The sequence below is a fragment of the Candoia aspera genome, chromosome 1 (assembly GCF_035149785.1).
Source record: "Candoia aspera isolate rCanAsp1 chromosome 1, rCanAsp1.hap2, whole genome shotgun sequence".
Taxonomy (NCBI): Eukaryota; Metazoa; Chordata; class Lepidosauria; order Squamata; family Boidae; genus Candoia; species Candoia aspera.
In genome coordinates, this window is record NC_086153.1 from 140,863,209 (window position 1) to 140,876,773 (window position 13,565).

The following is a 13,565-nucleotide window of genomic DNA, read 5'->3' on the forward strand; positions in this document are numbered from 1 at the left end:
ATCAGTGAAATTAACCGCCCTTTCCACGAAATGAGATGATGAGGGGAAGGAGAAAGCAATTTGCCTCGTATGTCAACAGAAGTGGAGGGTGGGAACCTGGCATGCAAAGAGGCTTTGCACTGACAGACAAAGTCATCCCTTCCTTAAATGGGCACAGCACATTCCTTGAACTCGGGGGAGCAAGAGCAAAGGCAAAAGCTGCTTTAACGTCTCTGAGCACCCCTTGGCTGCTTAGCAACCTAAAATGCTCTAAACATCAAGGGAAGTGGTCCCTGCTCTTTTTGAAAGTCTAGTTCTAGAGGTCCTTGCAATGCCTGTCAGAGCAGAATCATTCAAATCCCATGCCACTCCGGCCAAAGGTGGGGAAGCACCAGCTTGCAGGCCAAAGGTAGACCTCTGAACTCTTTCCCGTCCCCGTCCACACCCCCTTCCCTCATCCCGTTCTGAGGGGTAACTTTGTTCTGTTTTGCCCCTTCCCCTGTTACAGCCTGAAGCCTGCAGTCTTCCTTTTCCCCCTTTTTCTACATAGAATAATGATAAAAATCATGCTTGTTATTTCACCTTTTAGCTCTAGAGCTCCTGTTGAAGTGCAGATCTGAACAGGTTTCAGACCTCAACAGAGAATTATTTCCTCATCCCTGCTTTAGGAGATTTTTCAGTTATCCAAAGATAAGCAAATGCCACTCCAGGTTTCTTTATCCTAGTTAGCTTTTTTCTCAGGCATTTTTCTGGGCAGCAGCCCAACATTTACATAGAATTTCACTTAAGATAAAGTTCAATGAGAAACAGAAAAAATGAAAGGATGGATGCTTCTGTGAACTGTAATGGAAGAGCCACCTTACGTTACAGGAGAGTGGAAAGAGAGGTTGGTCTCTTAAATCAGGGTGGGGCCTGAGGTCTAAGGGCCACATACCATTCCAATCCTCTTTTTTTTCACTGCAACCCAGAACACACTCATTTTGGCATAATCAATCGTGCAGTTTTCTAATCTTCAAAATGTAAAACAGTAAACTGTGTTGTAAACCATAGAATATGTTTACTATATTGTAGGAAAGCCTAGATTAGAAAGAAAAACCCCCCATAAAATCCCATGCTTGAGATATGACTTTACCTATTTGCCCACCCATTTCTGTACCCACAGAAGCTTATGTTCTCCTCTCCCAAATTACGTGTGGTCATCAAACGGTAGCAAAATTTGAATGAATGAATGAATGAATGAATGAATGAATAAATAAATAAATAAATAAAATGTCAAGATAGTATAGAATCACACATTGAAAGGTCAGGGTCCGTACTTTGAAGAGGCACGAAGAAACTTAGCCCAACATCTGAACATTTATAATTTATCCTGTTTCCTGGAATTTGAAGTTATTCACCTTCCAGTAAAACCATCTGTGTTTACTTCAGCTTATCTGTGGTTATGTGCAATGCAACTGTGAAATCAAAGATAATTTGTATGTAATTAACTGTGAAAGTGAATTTCTTTCATTTTTACCCATCTTATCAAGGATACAAGCTGCTTCCTCTTTTTAAGCTGTTTCCTTTTTGTTCTTTTACACAACTTGAATAGATGGAACCCTAATTATTTGCAATTTATTTGGAGTTTTTTTTAATGGACAGCAGTATGCAAATAATCTAAATAACCAGAATAAAATGATGGAGATTTCCCTTTTATTTTTAGGCTTCATCAGTTAATTCAAATAGAAGTTTTATGACTGTAGAGGTTTCTTCAGTATTATTATTGTAACAATTTTCAGAGTCCCTTTTCTGGGGAGATGGGCGGTGATAAGTTTGATAAATAGATAAATAAAAGTTTTCTCTCTCTTCACTTGGAAGTATACTTTTAAACATCCACAGTTTTTTTCAGTATTAAAAACAGTAGAACTAATCACTTAAATTCCTTTGATTATCATGGCATTTTAGAGAAAGCTATTATTTATAAATGCATTATTATAGACATTTCAATTTTCTAGTCATATGCCTGAACAATTTAGAAGGCAGAAACATGTGACAGTATTACTAGAAATCAAGGAGAGGATAAGAACTCAAAAATATACAATCATGAAAGTGACAAAGAGAAGAAATTGATTATTCTCTTCCTGTGTTGTGATGCAGTCCACTGCAACACCATCTGAACCAAGATACCTTTGCTATAAATACCCATACTCAAGTAACATCCTGCCTTGACTATGATATCTCATGTGTGAGGCTGTCCCTGAAAATGGACCAGAAACTTAACGTGCTCCATAAAAGAGCAGTCAGATTTGGAGGTTGGACTGGACAATTCATTCATATTGTGCCAGACTCTGTTATTCCTTTTGGCTTCCAGGCTATTTCTGGACTCAGATAACAGTGTTTTTAAAACTCTCAGTGGATGGGGAGTAGAGTTCCTGAAGGATTGGTTCTTCCCAGTAACCTGTCAAGACTTTAAGATATTCTTCTGAGGTTATATTTTGACAAACAAGAGGTGAAAAGTAGTTACTCAAGTTGGGCCTTATCATCAAAGGCACCCATTTACAGAATATCCTCCCTGAAAGGCCTGTCTGATGCCAATTTTGAGGACTTTTGGAAACGTGAATTTAAATTTTTTTTCCAGATTTTTAAAGCCCCCTTCTAATGCTTAGATCTCCTAGTGGTTTTAAAGTCATTGAAAGTCTTGATGCTGGTCTGAATCTGTTATTCTAGTGTTATTTATTTATTTATTTATTTATTTTTCAAATTTTGCTACCGCCCATCTCTCCCAAAAGATGGACTCTGGGCGGTTTACAATAAAATTAAAACTATAATAATAAACAATTAAAATCCTATAAAAATAAAACAATTTACAAATATAAAATACTATATAAATAAGTGTAAAATCCAGAGGCTAGAAAATTCTAATCAGGTAGGAGGGGCTGTAAGGTGCGAACCACCCCCATGAATGGCTGCCCACCTTCCTGTCCCACACGAGACAGCAGAACCAAGTTTTCAGGGCCCTCCTGAAGGTCAGAAGTAAAGGGGCCTGCCTCACCTCCAGGGGCAAGATGTTCCAAAGGGTGGGGGCTACTGCAGAGAAGGCCCGTTTCCTGGACCCCACCAGATGAAGTTCTCTTACAGACGGGGTCCGTAACTTGCCCTCTCTGCCTGATCTAGTGGGGCGGGTCGATGTTGTGTGGATGAGATGGTCCCTCAGGTAGCCTGGCCCCATGCCATGTAGGACTTTAAAGGTGATAACCAACACCTTGAATTGGACCGGGAAGCAAACTGCCACCCAGTGCAGCTTGCGCAGTTATTCTGTGCTGCTAGTTTCATGCTTCTACCTCTTTAATGAATTATTATTTGTTTCTTTTATACAGTAAGTGCCTGATAAAAGCTTTGTTAAATTGATTAAATAAGTTCTTATACATTTTTCTTCCTTCAAATGTATTTGCTAAAAGCACTGTATAATAATAAGATTTTGCATTTTACAGATAAACGGAGCCGACATCTAGGTGCTGATGGTGTTTATTTAGATGATCTCACTGACATGGAGCCAGAGGTTGCTGCACTCTATTTTCCTAAAAAGTACGCATGCTATAAACTAACATTTACCATTTATGGAAATAGCTTTTTCAGGATCTCGTGTCCCCATGTATAAAATTCTGACTTTTATGCTTTTCAAGGAAATCTGTACTCCAATGAAGATTGTCTAAAATCACATCGCCCAAACTTATGTTTTTCTCTATTATATTAATGCTTTTTAACACAAATTAGTTTTTTTTAAGTGACAAATTTAAGAAAAAAAGTTAAAGGATCATGCAAAAGATATCTGTTGGAGCATTCATACCAGTTCAGCTGTGGTGCAAAAAGGCAGCTTTTTTACACACACACACACACACACACACACACACACAGTGGTATGTTAGTATTCTTATAAAAATTGGGTGCCCATCCAGAAGACTAGCTGGGAAACCATGGACTGTACATTGCGCGTGCTTTAAAAATATGTCAGAGGCGCTGGAGTAAGACTAGAAGTTGGGAGTGCATGTTTTTCCTCACCGGTCCTAATATGTTGCTGGAAGCACCTTTGAAGGCTTTAATTACAAGAGAGATTCCTTGTACGAGTTGGTTAACCTATTAGAGCTGAGAAGAAGGCTAGGTGAGTCAGATGAGGAAATTCATGAGCTGTCTGGCTTAGGAAGGAGTGGAGGTAGCTAATCCTTCTTCTCTCCTCAGTGGTGACCATCCTGCCCTCTTGAAGAATACAGGTGAAAATAGTCCCCGCTCAGCCAATCAATCCCCTCAATCGGTTGGAAGCTCAGGTGTGGACAGCGGTGTAGAGAGCACTTCGGATGGAATCCGAGACCTGCCATCCATTGCCATTTCACTTTGTGGGGGACTTAGTGACAATAAAGAAATATCAAAAGGTATGCTCAACACACCTACTACTACTACTTTAAAATACTGTAATGCCTTGTTTGAATGCTCCAATCCCTTTATGAAAAACTGTATAGTGACCTCTTGTGGATATTCTGTGGCAAGGCATGGATGACAGAAGGCTTACAAACATCATTCATTTAAATAATCTGCATATAACACTGTGTTTTTCACTACTACCTTGTGAGTTTACAGCCCCTTGTATATCAAAATAACTATGCTAAATCATGGCAGGAGATTAAAAAATATCTTGAAAGTTGGAGGGACCTAAAGCTATCTTGCTTAGGATCAATTGCAGCTATTAAAATGAAATAAATTATCTATTTCAAAACCACTCAGAATTTCTGAGAAAACTTTACAAGAATGGCAAGATACTGTCAGTAAATTCACATGGAGTGGGAAAAAGGCCCAAGAAATGAAAAGAGTTAAGCAAAAAGTTCTACAGGGTTCTAAAGAGAGAGGTGGTCTTGCCTTTTCAAATTTTAAATTGTATTATAAAAATGTATTTACGAGGATTACCACCTGAATGTGGCAAGGGGTCTTAGTAGCTCCAGTGATGCTGAGAGTGATGGTAGGACCTCTTAGGAGGGCCCCCCTGCCAGAAAAGTCAAAAGGGTGGTGGTGGTGGTGAGGGTAACAATAATTCTAAGTGCGGGTGAAGGCAGGTGGGGCTCTGCGAGTGTGAGGGAAACCACACAACCCAGGAAGAGAGCCTTTTCTGTCGTGGCACCTACCCTCTGGAACATCATTCTCCCAGGAATTAGACTTGCCCTGACCCCACTGGCTTTCGGTAAGGCCCTGAAGATCTGGTTTTGTTACTGAGGCAGGGATGTATGGTTGAGCCCATATGCTGATTATGCTGATTATCCTGCTGGTTTTATCTCAGCTGCTATATTTGTTATTTATTGTTTTTGTTATGAAGTTTTTGCCTGTTTTTAATCCCTTGTTAGCCACCCAGAGTCATATGTTTGAGATGGGCAACAAGATAAATTGAATAAATAAATCAACAAACACAGTGAGGAAAATCAAACTGGAAGAAAGCAATGACAGATTATGTCTATATTGTTGTAAGGCTATCTCTATTAGAATTAGCATTATAATCAAGTGAACATTAATGCTATACAAGTGTATGTACCTACTAGAGATGCAGTGGTGGAAAATTTAGGTATTATATGACAAATTATAAGAGGTGCTAAATATAAGAACATAGTTCTACTAATGGGTTTTGGAATGCAATATGTGGAGAAATGAGGGAACTTGAAATTATAGAACAGTAGGGTTGGGTAAGTGCAACAATGCACAATTTGAAGAGGATTTTCTATTTCCAGCATCTGCTTCAAAGATAAATACAGATTCTACACATGGACATCATCAGGTGCCCAACAATAGAGTCACGTTAACTAGAAAATAGGAAACAAAGATGAAGAAGCACAATGCAGTAAGCCAGAAATTTCTGTGTGCAGATTGTGGAACAGACCATAAATTATTGGTGCCATGTGTGCATAAACTTAGAACAATGGAGAGAACAGGTGGAGAGGACACTGTAGAGAACAAGATTTGATCCAGCTAGTTGGAATATAAAATCAACTTATAGAACAGATTCAGTGCATGAATGAGACCCAGAAGAGCTATGTAAGGAGTTGAGAGACATAGTGTAAACCAAATTACAAAGAATATTCCCAAAATTTCAAAGATAAAAAGTTCAAAATGGCTTTTAGAGCAAGCTATCTTAATAACCAGAAAAAGATGAAAGTCTTGGAAGGGTACATGAGAACTAAATGTACATTTCTAGCATCAGTCAAGAAAAAAACAAGGGGAAAATTCAATCCAGGATGTCAACGACTAGAAAAATATCAAGAAAAAGAAAACGAAGTAAGTTTTTAAGAAGTTCAGGGAAACCATAGGAAAATGTACAACTAACATAGGAGTAAACGCAGAAGAGATCTAATAGAAGTGAATGAAATTAAAAGAAAATAGACTATACTGATACCATTTATAGCTAGGATTTTAGAATGACAGAAGTGCTTTTAAAGAAAGAATATACTCAGGAAGCTGTTCCTCTGAAAAGTGATCCATAGCAGGTAGTAGGAAAGAAGGTGCAGATGAAATTGCCAGTGAACTGTTTAAAGCTGCAGAAGAAGAGGCATTTTAAGTGCAAAAGTGCACTTAAATATGAAACAATACTTATGTGCTTTAGATATTGGAAAATACCAGTATAATAACAATCAAAGAAGGGAGATGCAAGTGCATGCACAAATTACCAAACAATTGCACTAATTTCTTAAGCAAAGTTTTTTGCTTTCAAGGAAGAATAAAGTCATGTGTGGAAAGAGACCTGCCTAATGACCACTTGTAAAAGTCAGAGAAATAAGTAAAATAAGAGGGAAGGAGCAAAAACTGACTTGTCGCAGGTTAGCAAGGGTGCTGGAACATCTGTTTATTTTTCTGAGGAATCTATACTATACGAGAAGCTACTCTAAGAACTGAGTTTGGAGGAACAGGATAGAATAGGAAGGGAAAGACAGACTTGGCGAAGATGAAGTATAAGACGTTTCAATGACAGCAACAATCAGAACAGGTTAAAGTAATGATTTTCCATATGGTAATATAAGCTGTGAAACCTGGCTGCTGAGAAACAGCAAACAATGGATTTGGAAACCATTTCTAAGAGGAAAATAGAGTCAAGGAGAACCAATTAATCAAACTTAGATTAAATAAAGACAGGCAGCTCTCCTGAAGCACTGATCAACAAGGAGAAAGTCACATAGTTTGGGCTTGTGATGTAAGCAGAAAAAAATGAGTATGTTTGACAGAGCTGAATAAAGTAAAAGAATGGAAGGACAAAGGAGGTGGATAAACAGGATCAAGGAGATATACGGAATTGTCTGTAGAAGAGCTGTTGCTTATTGCTGGGATCAGGTTGAGGTAGGAGATCCCTTGTCCGTGCAACTACTAGGAGCTGAGCTTGACTCATCCGCACTTAACAAATTAATTAGCAATTTATATGCTGCTCCAAGTCTATCTGGCTTCTTGCCCCTAATCTTAGGTCATGTTTTGAATTTTGTTTTCAGTGCAATTTTAAAGTGCAACATTCATGTTTATTCATATCAGTACGTGCCCGTTGATTTATTTTAATTTACTTTTTTTGTTTAATCTACATAAGCACACCAGGTGGAAGGCAGGTTTGGTTGCAATCACCAGCCAGCAATTGGCTTCAGATGAGGAAATTATATATTGCAAGGAGTTTACCTCCAAAGTTACCTGACTAGTCACAGCCTGTATATATATCTATCTTTATTTTCAAAGGAAATTCACATTTCAGTTTTGTAATTGCCTGTACACATTTTATTCAAATACGTGATTCAGCCTAAATGCCATTCAGTCTGTTCTCTCAAGAATAGTCAGAACAGGGAAAGCTGAACCTGTGAGTTTATCTGCAGGGATTCCTACAAATAGAACCAAGATGAATAGAGTCCACTTCGAGCAGCATTCCCTACTTCAGTTTTGTTGGGAGTCCTCAAGTAACTAGCTTTCTATTTCTTTTCTCCTAAAACTATGCTGTGCCAGCTACCTGAGATTGCAGGCTCTGAAATTGCTTTTATGCTTCCTTAGTTTCTTTGCTGTCTGCTGGTCCAGCATCAGTAAAAGAAAGGGGCTAATTCCACAATATACAGCAGTCCAAGCACTATTTTGACCTGTTAACTGAGGTTCATTCATGTTTTTGTCTTCTAAACAGAAAAGTTTTTAGAACAAGAAGTCACTTACCAGCAGTTTGTGGACAATCCAGCTATCATTGATGACCCTAACCTTGTGGTGAAGATTGGAAACAAGTGAGTGCAGCTCAGCAGGATAAAGTGTGTGCATTTTGTTAAAAGCAACAAACAGGAAGAGCTGAAAGTGAGCAGATTCAAAAAGATCGAGAGTGGCTTGAGCAATGGGTTGAAATTAACAGGATGGAATTTAAAGTGAGAAATGTAATGTTCTGCGTCTGGGTAGGAAAAATTTAAGGCACACGTATATAGCTTAACGACCATTTGTTCAGTGACTGTTCAAAGTTACGATGGCGGTGAATGAATGGTAGTTATGACCAGTCCTCGAGCTTACAAGGGTTGAGGCACCCCTGCGGTCACTTGGCAGCCTGCCCACATTTTGTGCTTCAGCTCTCTCCACCTGCCTATCCCCCCATCCCTGCCCTCTTAGCTGCCCTGCACTGCGCTACCCTTGCTGCCCCCCTGCTGCCCTTCTCTGTCTTCTTCCTTCTGCTGCTGATGAGGCGTGCCTGGCTGAGGCACCTGCTGGCCCTTCGCAAGGCTACATGAGGCACCAGGAGCTGCCTTGTCAGCAGCGGGTGGATGAAGATGGCGTGGGGCAGCAGGAGTCGGCAGTGGAGTGCAGGGCAGCCAAAAGGGCAGAGATGGGGTGCGGGGAGTTGAAGTGGAGGCAAGCATGGTAGGACAGGAGAAGCATGAGGTCCTCGCCTAACAATGGCGTGGCCTAATGACTGCAACCAGGACTACTGGAACTGTTGTCACTAAGCTGTGCAGTCATGTGATGTTTCACCTAATGACTGCTTTGCTTAGCGATGGAAATTCTGGTCTCAGGGTTGTTAAGAGAGGACTACCTCTAGGACTTGCAGTAGTTCACGTGAAAGGGATCTGGTGTCCTTCTCAACTTCAAGTTAATTATGAGCCAGCGGTATGATACAGCTGCTAAAAAGGCAAATGCTACCCAGGAGTGATTCACAGGAGTATGGAATCCAGATCATGGGAAGTGATTGCTCTACTCTACTGTGCCTTGGCTTGACACCCTTTAGAGTACAGTGTTCAGTTCTGGGCACCATAGTTCAAAGAGGACAGTGGCAAATTGGAGCAAGTTAAGAGGGAAGCTACCGAGATAGTGAATGGTCTAGAAACCAAGCCACTTGAGCAACGGTTGGTTATGTTTAGCTTGCCAAAGGGAAGATAGGATAGTAGTCTTCAAATATTTGAAGAGATATCACACAGAAGAGGGAGTAAGGTTATTTTCTGTAGCACTAGAGGGCAAGGCCAGAATCACTGAGTTAAAAATATACAAGGAAGGAAGAGTTGGCTAGACATCAGGTGGAAGCAGTGAAACAGGCAGCCACAGGAAGTGGTAAACTCTCGTTTGCTAGTGGTTTCCACTCAGAAGCTAGATGGTCATCTATCAGAGATGATCTAGTAGAGCCTGCAATGAACAAGGGGGTGTTGACCTCTAAGGTATCTTCCGGTTCTATGATGCTGTTTCCATAGTAGCAGACATAGTGAATTTCTTTCAGCGAAATAAAACTGGACCAAGAATTTGTTCACTTTGCATTTTAATCTGAACTCACCCACCTGCACCAAAATGCACATCCTTCAACTTTCTAATCTGCCCATGTTAGAAAAATATTCATGCGAATACATACTAAAAAAATTGGATGAAATTAATTGAAGATTTGGAAAAAAAAAAACAAGGTGCTAAGTGAAGTCTAATTTGATATCCATCCCTATGCAGGTGTAGATTTATACTTGTCATATTGAGATTAATATTAATGTAAGGCCTGAAGTGATTTAATTAAATGCTTTGATGCCAACCCATTTTAGCAGAAATAGTTGCTTCAAGTTCTGTGATAATTTGCATGTTTAAAGGATTGCATATAAATTGTTTTCCTCTCCTAGATACTACAACTGGACCACAGCAGCTCCCCTCCTACTGGCAATGCAAGCATTCCAGAAACCTTTGCCAAAGGTGAGATTGACCATGCCAGCCTTTGGGGGGGAAATGTCCTTGCTCTCTTTTTCCAGCCACACTCAGTGCGTTGCAGTGTTATGCTCCCCACCCATCCTCATCCTGGGCTTTTGCTTTCTTCTGCCCCTAACACACAACTATAACTCATTGTGGGGCAATGTAACCTTTTTGCTTTCTTTTTCTAGCAGTCTTTTTATTCTTGGGCTTAGAATGACCTTTAAGGTTGTGACCTTTAAATTTATATATATATTATATATATATATATATTTAAAAATGGCAGTGTTTCTAGGACAACGTTTAACTACTTCCTCCTTAGTTCAGTCATAATGGAAAGTAAAACTATGTCTGTGCGTCATTTCTTCTAGTTTGCCTAGTTGAAGATGGATAAGTATTTATGTAGCTCAGTGATTATATTAATTCTTGGGCCATGAATTGGCACTTCCTAGATTTTGCATGAACTTGTGTTTAGGTTTTCAAAGCCTTTGTTTATGATGGATTAGACAGTTTGCCTTGAGAACTGTATATTTGCAAAGAGAAAGACAGCCTGGATTAATATGTATTTCTGTACTGAATAACATGAAGTTTGGAGCTGCATTATATTTTGTTGTATGTTTTCCCTGTGTCTGGATGTATCCCAGCAGGGGAAGGAATTCACAGTTTAGCATCTTGCATATAAAATCTCTCTTACCCACTTCTGAAACTAATTGATTTCATTAGACACTCTTCTATCTAGGTAGAACTTTATTGAGGACTTCTAATCTGATAGTGACATAAAAATCTAGCCCACGATAGCTCTTAATTTGTTTAGCATTTGACGAAATAATGGACTCTATAGCATCCTTCTGTCTCACTGCATATTGATTGATTGGTCTATCTATCCAGTCAGTAAAGTTGCAACAGATAAATTCAAGACAGGATTTGCTACAGTGCTTTCGCTTTTTCCTTACAATAGCAAATGTCATTAAGAGACCAAAGATCATTGACAAGTCACATACCACTGGCTATAATAGTTTCCTGCTGTTTCCATTATTGAATTCTAATTCACCAGAATTTCATGCTTAGTCCTCTTCCAAACCAATATACCATACCGTAGTCCTCGGTTACCGACTAATTGTTCAGTGGCTGTTTGAAGTCGCGATGGCGCTGAATGAGGGGGACTTTTGACCAGTCCTAGAAGTTCCAGCCATCGCACAACCCCCCCCCCCCCGGTCATGTGATTGCTATTTGGGCACTTGGCAACCAGCTTACACTTACGATGGTTGCAGCGCCCTGTTAGCTTCCCACAAGTAAAGTCAATGGGGAAGCCAGCAGGGAAGGTCACAAGTCACTCCGGTAAGGGTCCCCAGCCTCCCTGTGCTTGTGTGGCACCTTGCTTCCCCTGGCCTCCCTTTGCTTGCGTGGTGTGGTGCCCTACCTCCCCTGGCCTCTCTGCTCTCACAGACAGCCTGTGCCAGGCTTCCCAGGGCCTCCCCCACCCCACATGGTACTCCCATGCTCCTTACCTGGGACTCCCACTGCTTCCTGTTTAATGACCCACATGTCTTGGGTTATGATGGCAACCGGGACTGCCAGGATTGTTGTCACTAAACAATATGGTCACTTGTCATCGCACTTTATGACCGCATCACTTAGCGGTGGCCATCCCGGTCCCAACTGCCATCATAACCGAGAATTACCTGTAGTATTTCCTGGGCCATTGCTCACAGAAGACTAGACCTCTGTATTAGTGCTGTAAGCCTGAGGGGAAGACCTAGTACTGTATGCATCCTAGATGTTGCTGAGTTTCAAGTCTCATCTCCTATAGCCAGCCCTTAGAGATGATGGGATTTGTAGTGCAACTTCTGGTTCCCCCACTGCTGCAGCCTTCATAAGGAATGAACAGATGAAAAGCTGTGGCCTTTGAAGTAAAGGAGAGATATGAAAACAATTGTTGTGTCTCTGATGGCTTGTTTACATGTGTAGATTGTAACTTTTATCAGGTAATTAAAATCTTCATGTGAATTATTTGAAATATTTTAATGCATTTTAGGATTGATCCTTGTGCATTTGAATACACTGGATGTTAATTTTATTCTTGACCTAAGGAGGGAATATTTGTTTTGGTTAGAATAAGAAGTCACCTATACCTATATAAATTCACTGTTAAGCAAATTGTGGTAAGACAACATCTTTCTCTTCAGCAGTGTGTAGCTATTTGGTTCTCATATTAATGCTAATGTTTCATTCACCCATTAACATTTAACCCTTTTTCCTATACTAGTAATTATTAGAAGATAATAAAACATCCTACTATTTCTCTATTATTTTTATGGAAGACAGCCATGCTGAGTCCCTTACCAATAAAATGTCTTCATAATTTATACTAAACAGAATTAGTATTTTTTTCTCCCTACTTTTTGGTACATTACACTAAACTTATGCCTTTTTTGTTCCCATTTTTCTTTTCTATTTTCCTTTTTTGAATTTTTGAAGTGTTCTTGTTTAAGTTATTTCCGTACAGTTCTGGATACCATTAGGTTTTGCTTTGACAAGATTTGTGGTCCACAGATAGTATGTTTCCTTTGACTTGCTTTCCCTGAGTTTAAATTGTCTCTGTGTTTGTTTGTTTTTTTGTTCTTTGAGAAAACCTTTTGTTTGCATGAATTAAATTACTTTTTGTTTAGTTCCATTATTTATGTTGCCATCCATTTGTCACAGGCCACTGTGGACTCTATAATGAGGGATAAGATGCCCAAAAAAGGTGGAAGATGGTGGTTTTCATGGAGAGGGAGGAGTAGCTCTATTAAAGAGGTAAATCTGGAACTAACCTGAATTTTTCTTCTAGGCTGCTACTCACAGACACACACACATACACACAAACACACACGCACGGGACTGCATGAAATCTGTGAATTGCTGACTCTCCTCCAAGAATCCAAATTTAACAAAATGAACTGCTGAATGCTAAACACTGGCTTAGCTTTGTCTGTTTGTTTTGGATCCTACCTAGCCTATGTTTTAAACTAGGGGAATTGTGAGACAGTGCAGAGCACCAAAGACTAGGCACCCATCACTGGAAATTTCATGCAAACATGCTGTAGGCAATAACAGAATGTAAACATTACTTGTAGATTTTTAAGCCATATAAGCTATGACAGCAAAGATTTTCAGGAAGCTGAATATTGTAATTCTTGATATAATATTTCATGTTATTTCTTCACCATTACAAAACTGGTCAGTACTATTTTCCCAAATAGTATTCAAGGCCATTGTCAAGAATTTAAGAAATTGTTTGCTGGTTTGGGGCATGATCCATCTGACTAAGCATTTTGTCTCCTGCACAGCTCGCAAAATGCTTCTGGGAGATTTTGAGGAAAGGCATGATTATGATGGCCAGGCCCTTTTAGTATTCTCTAGTAGATTGATAGTGGACATAGATGATC

The 13,565-nt window shown here is 39.7% G+C and overlaps 1 protein-coding gene across 1 annotated transcript in view; it reads left to right on the forward strand.

Annotated features, from left to right (window-relative positions):
• Positions 1-13,565, forward strand: part of LPIN1 (lipin 1) — a 53,496-nt gene that overhangs the window by 22,237 nt on the left and 17,694 nt on the right. The window contains exons 9-13 of the mRNA XM_063314618.1: positions 3,450-3,543; positions 4,195-4,385; positions 8,132-8,225; positions 10,074-10,143; positions 12,841-12,933. Of these exons, the coding sequence (XP_063170688.1) occupies positions 3,450-3,543; positions 4,195-4,385; positions 8,132-8,225; positions 10,074-10,143; positions 12,841-12,933 (542 nt within the window). The remainder of the gene's footprint in view (positions 1-3,449; positions 3,544-4,194; positions 4,386-8,131; positions 8,226-10,073; positions 10,144-12,840; positions 12,934-13,565) is intronic.